Genomic DNA, 6593 nt, shown 5'->3' on the forward strand with positions numbered 1-6593 from the left:
TCTGCACACAGGGTAAATGTGTGCACTTTGAACACTTAACAACAACTAAATTTGGTCTCATAATTATTACCAAGAAAATAGTGTTTATTTAGTAAATACTGTGTATACAATCACATTTATTAAACATTGTATTAAGATATGGAATGTTGGATCTAGAAAGCTTTGATGCGTTTTACTTGACCCAACAAATTCAGCCATAAATTGTACTGCACCTCATTTTATGAGATAAATACTTCAATGGATGTTCAATAATAGACCATCAACTATAACAGCAAGTCATTCTGAACCGAGAGCATATGGCCCATGCGTTTCCATTCTAAGTCTATGGCTTTGCACCTCTAAATGTGTCCCTAGTGAACTACAGCGCTGTTACATTCAAATTGTCTTTATTTAGCAGAGCTTTCCTGCTAATCCAATTACAGAGATGCAGAGGAGAGAAAAAAAGACTATGATAAAACATCTGGGACACACAGTATCTGTTCTAAATTGTCAGTCACCACATATGAGGGAAATGAAAAGAACTAATTTTGTTAGACTCGCAGATGCTGTGTGATTTGCATTGTCTCTACAATGCAGGCATATAAACTGTTGTTCGCTTATTCCGGATGCAATTTGCTGTACTCCTAGTGTAATCAATCTCATAAACGCAATCCAAAATAAGAACTAATTTCCCTACTTGACTATCCAAGACAGATTAATAATAATATTTAAGCAGAGCATTGGACGCAAAGTAGCCTTTTTTTTTTTTTTTTTGCTAATATTTCTTGTTAATGAATGCATTATTATTAATGAAGTGATTGCATAATAATTCTCTAACTTACAGACTTAATTTAAGTTCACCACAATTTCCCTTACTTAATGTGTCAAAAAAGTGCACCGCCCAAGCAGCTGCCAGTACAGTAGAGTACAGTAACCCACAAGTCTCCATTCATTAAAACACAAGTCCTTCAAACCCTCTGTCCAGATGTCCCTCATTCAGAGGTCATTTAGACAGAGCTAAAAGCTTCTAGAGATTCCACTATGATCTCCTCTGATCCCACGGTATTCAGTCATGCCAACCACCTCAAGGACAGAGCTAAAGAGGGGATTCGTTTTAATAATGTAATAATATTAGAACCACCTAGTGCATCTCAATCAGAGGCCAACCAAAAAAAAAAGTCTTTGTTCATATAAAAGGTTTAATTAATTGGCTGCATGACCTCAGCACCCAACAAAAAACTTAGACACAAGTATGCAAAAGTCTTCAGTATCCTAAAAGTTTCCAATAAATAAAAATCAGGTCAACACAAAAAGGCTTTCCGAAGGATTCTGCCACCCAAGACCTCATGTGGCTGACATTGAACTGTCACTGAAATGCTCTCCATCATAAATGAGAACTGAATACGGTTATTTGATGCCTGATCCAGCTAGTAATTCTCCTGTAAGGACAAACAGAGCCCATATATCACAGCAAGGCCTGCGTGCCGACATGCCTTTGGTGGGTAAGAATAGCCTCACAATGGAGCTCACATCTCTTGTCTTCTGTTGTCTGGGAACAGTTGTTGTCAGGGCAGAGGTGAGATGGGAAGTCTGGTTGGTGGATATGCATGAGCGGAGTTGTCATTGTGGATTTCCACCGACAAGGTGTGTAGGACCTGACTGGGAATTTGAGTGTTTGTAAAAAGGGTTTATTTTTAATTCCCACTTGGACTGAGTTTAATACACACCAACAGATATTTTTCTTGTGTGGAATCAATTGGGCTGTGAGTTGACCGGTGGGAAATCCTACGTTTGGAGGCCTAAATCTGCTGGCATGGCTAAACAGACGGCATCTGAGATTATCTTCATAACTTTGAATCACAACATCACCCTCACAGGTATGTGCACGGTTTTGGTATTTTAATACAAATTCATACAGGAGCTCCAGACAGTATTTGGGCACTCGTGTCATTATATTAGATTTTCACAACATTTGTTTTAAGGATAACACATTTGCACATGGTAAACATTCACAGATGCCTCTTATGTTTCCTTAATTATTTTGCAATGACATTTGTACATTCTGAACTGCCCAATGGTTTTTTGTTTGTTTTTGTTTTTTTTTGTTTGTTGTTGTTGGGCACTATTTTACTGTATATTGCATGTGGACAAAGGTTATCCACTAGTTTCCACAGGTAATGTATAAAATAAAAAAATATAATCCGGGATGTTTGCCAACTCTATCTCACGACCAATTCATATGTATATTACAAGGTTGCTAATTCGTACGAAATTGTATGACCTTACGAATTTTGTATGATTTCTGTTAGGGGTAGGTTTAGGGGAGGGGTCGGGTCATTCATATGAACTCCTATTAATTTACCACCTTGCTAAATACATAAGATTTTCCTCAAATTGTTCTAATCCGTACGAGTGAGGTCTTACAAATTTTTACAAATTAGCCACCTCATAAAATATGCACGAATTGCCGTGAGATCAGGTCGTAATTTTTACTTGTATAAATCTTATATAATTTATTTCTAAAACATATTTTTACTATTAATTACTATTAAGAGGCAAATTTACTTTGTAGAAGAATATAGTAAAAAAAAAAAATGTTAAAGCAAAGTCATATCATCAAGGACAATATCCACTGAATATCAAGTGTACAGCAGATATGATCCTACCAATGTTCTGCTACAGATACGCAACACTGGGCCATATCTTAGATGTTGTCATTTAAGTAATATTTAAGAACAGTCTGTCATACCGGACAACATACAGCATTTCCAGGTCAATTTTAACGGAACATTATAAATGATAAATTAAACTGACAAAGAACTGTGTGCTTTTGCTCCTTTAGGGAAAGCATGGCTCGTCCTGGTGGTGTTCATTCGAATCCTGGTCTTGCTGTTTGCTGGTTACCCCCTCTACCAGGATGAGCAGGAAAGATTCGTGTGTAACACCATTCAGCCCGGTTGTGCCAACGTGTGCTACGACATGTTTGCCCCTCTTTCCCTCGTCCGATTCTGGCTGGTGCAGCTCACCACACTTTGCCTTCCTTATGTGGTGTTCGTCATCTATGTGATCCACAAAGTGATTTCTGGTCTACCTGCTGACAGTGAGACTTCTGAGTCCATAAAAGCAGACTCCATCTATAAGATCCATCCAGAACCGTTCAGGAAAGCATCTCTTTGTAAGACCGTCATGAAGGCGAAGGGCCGGGTGCAGTACTTCACAGGAGCCTACATCTTGCATCTGTTGCTTCAGATACACGTAGAAGCTGGATTTGGAGCTGCACATTATTACTTGTTTGGCTTCCACATCCCCAAACGCTTCATGTGTCAGCAGTCACCTTGCACAACAATGGTGGACTGCTACATCTCTAGGCCCACTGAGAAAACCATCATGCTGAACTTTATGTTGGGGGCAGCTGCTTTGTCCTTGCTGCTAAACGTGTGCGACCTAATCTGTGCCATCAAGCGCTCCATGAGACAAAAAAGCAAAGGAAAGATGCTAGTAGAGAAGATGTACACCGAGGAGCAGTACTACTTGTCCGGGAATGGGAATCAAGACACCAGCATCCAGCCAGCTCAAGATGTGATTGGACCGGGAGGGTTCCGCAAAAGAGGGACCAGGAACTCAAGTGGCGATGAAGCTGCTTCTGTTCTTTTGGACGATGACCCTCCGCAACCTTCACCCCTTGCTGGAATGCCAACAATTGCTGGAATGCCTGGTTCCAACAACAATGACGACAGCAGCAGCTACCAACCCACCCAAGAAGAGGGGATGGTAAGAGAGGGCAGTGAGGTGGCACTGTACCCCACTGAGCCTTCGGGGACTCCTAGATCCGTCCGAGTTAGCAAACGCAGTCGTCTCAAACCTCCACCACCTCCACGAAGGGACAAACTAGCTGCTCAAGGTGCAGTTGATGTCTCGGGGGCAACAGCAGTGTGTACCAGAAGAGTAGGGCAATATACTCTGGTAGAAATGACCACTGGTGAAGACGTACCAACTTGCAATGGAGACGCACAAGAAAAGAGGTCTGAATGGGTTTGATTGTCTCTTGAATCGTCGCGAGTTGATTGGGACTTGACTGAAACAGAGTGACTTGACTGGAATAGATTGCTTGGAGAACAAGGTGAAATGAGAGGTATTATTAGATGCCACCGTCATGGATACATGCCAACCCTTGGATCAGCTATGCCCATCAGCATCCACCTGCCTCTCATGTTTGTGTTTGTGCATTCTGTCGTTCTTTCACAAGCCAGACGGGCCTTGACCTGCCTTGCCCCTGCGACAATCAAGGGACTGCGAAGGCCTTTCTAAAAACAGGCCTGTTGCAACCACCCAGGGTCTCTGAGGTTAAGCTAAGACTGACATACTTTCTGCTTCAACAGGGGCGGCCACCAAACAAGAACAACCCTGAGGGTACAAAGGTGCTTTAAAGCCCCTCCAAAATCCTCCAGCCTGAAAAAACTCAGGAACTGTCGATTGTCAGTCAACTGGACCCCATCATAAAGCAATTACTGCCCAGGCTGCTTTTGTATTTATGGAGGTGGCTTGTAACACTATCACGAGGACCTGATGGGGTTTGGTTTGGAGCTTTAGAACAAACACTTAAAATAGAGTTTCATAATCTGGTGTAAGACGAGAGCAAGACGATGTGTGCCTTCCAGACTCTCAGAAGCAAGCCGCGACATGTAAACGATTAGACATGTTAGCTTTGGACAGTCACCTAGACTGCAGCCCTCCTGTCCTCACAATGTCAGTCATGTGTCTTATTAGACACAACAGGGACTTCTGGGATTGACGATTTATGGAATTTCCTTTTGCATCACTGATGAGATTTTGTAGTTATAGTTTTTGTCTTTTCTTTTGCTGATAGATGCAAGGGGTCTTTTGTCTGATGTCAAATAGTTTGCAAGTTAGAGACTCTTTGGCATTGTCTTTATTTTATTACCTGACCAAATTACACCCCACCCCCTTAAAAGGGCAGAGAAGTATTATTAATATTGCACATATTACACAACTTTAAACTGGTGACTATTAAATAAAGGAAAGACTGCATGAACTCCTGTATCTCAAAATGCAATGCATTCAATTTCACCTAAATTTAATTAAATTAAAATGTTGATGATAGCTGGATTTCAAATGGAAAAGAACCATTTCCAAAATGATAACTGGATCCCAGTCATGTGAGTACAAGTGACCACAAAGTAACATATTACTTGGGGTCTCTAGTAATGTGCTGATGAGTCAACTCCGGTGTTTTTGTTAAGAAAAATGAGTACTGTTGGTATGCCACCAGAAACAGGGTTGGGAAAACGTACCATCCTTTTAAAAACTGACAAATCATGCCCTCCAGTGGACAGACATGCACCAAACTCAAGTCTAAAGATGGACATTTCTTCACTACTGCAAATGTTTGTACATCAGTGTGCAATAAATGCAATTACTTTTGCATATTATATGTTATTTCAACTGACACTTCTCAGGGGCACACAGAATGTTTAATATATAGGATTCTATAAATTTAACCCTCAATTGCTCCCAGGGCGTTGGAGCATTAGTGTGTGTTCATGGTGTGTGTGTGTGTGTGTGCGTGTGTGTGTGTGTGTGCATTTGGAGTTAAATGCAGAGCACCAATTCTTGGTTACCATACTTGGCACATGCCACAACTTTCACTTTTTAGGAAACACAACCCAGGGGGTGTTTATAAAGACTACAACAAAGTTACAGTTTGCCAGTTATCATACAAGTTATTTTGGGGTGTGCGAATTTTCCTCTAATTGCTACAAAATTAGACAGTGCATGTGATTTTGATTATTAATAATGTTTATCATTATATTGTCACCCCAGTAATGAATTTAAGTAGGCTACACAATGTATTTTCAAGAGGAAAACAACTGATAGTTGTATTTGAACACTGCATAATCGGTTTGTTCTTGATGTAACAAATGTGAGGTGAGATCTAATATTAAAATAAAAGATGTTTTGAAACTAAGGAGCTTGGAAACGTACCTGTCACATGTGCATCTTTTGCTGTTATTGCTCCCATTGAGACTCAGTGCTCTCTGCTGGCAGGAGTTGATACTGCACTCCTCTGGCTTATAGACTCTTTATTGAAATGGTAACATGCATTGTGGCAGGGGTCGTAAAATGGGCGTAATCTAGCGCCCCGGAAGTTATCTTTAATTGGTCATGTAACACTGGGCTAAATAAAAGTAATCTTATTTTAACTCCTCCCTCTCTCCCTCTCTCTCTATAAATATATATCGTTAAGAATTTCAGACTTATTATTCAGGTCTTATTTATTTTCCGGACCACAGCACTAGGAAGTGTCACGTGGTATATGTTCCTTTACTCAGCACTGTGAGTAAAAGCAAAATTTAGTTTATTCATTTTATAGACATTTAATTTGCGTGTCAGATAATTTTTTTTAAAGATGACCTATTTGTTTTGAACTTTTCTCTAATAAGGCAAAAACGTCTGGATATTGCATTGTAAATGGTTTTGCTTTCTGAGCGACAGCACTTTTTTGAGAAATACAACTTCTCATAGACAACATATCACCAAGTGGTTTTTAGAATGTCTAAGTTTGTGAAGCGAAAATAATAGCACATGTTGTACTT

General features: G+C 40.1%; 1 protein-coding gene across 1 annotated transcript; it reads left to right on the plus strand.

The window, feature by feature from the left end:
• The first annotated feature begins 1217 nt into the window (after positions 1 to 1217).
• Positions 1218 to 5942, plus strand: LOC128013050 (gap junction delta-4 protein). The gene is made up of 2 exons (XM_052595767.1): positions 1218 to 1856; positions 2822 to 5942. Exons 1-2 carry the CDS (start codon positions 1793 to 1795, stop codon positions 4015 to 4017), a joined length of 1260 nt encoding a protein of 419 aa, XP_052451727.1. The 5' UTR covers positions 1218 to 1792; the 3' UTR covers positions 4018 to 5942.
• The last annotated feature ends 651 nt before the right edge of the window (positions 5943 to 6593 follow it).

Source organism: Carassius gibelio, chromosome B24 (assembly GCF_023724105.1).
Source record: "Carassius gibelio isolate Cgi1373 ecotype wild population from Czech Republic chromosome B24, carGib1.2-hapl.c, whole genome shotgun sequence".
NCBI lineage: Eukaryota > Metazoa > Chordata > Actinopteri > Cypriniformes > Cyprinidae > Carassius > Carassius gibelio.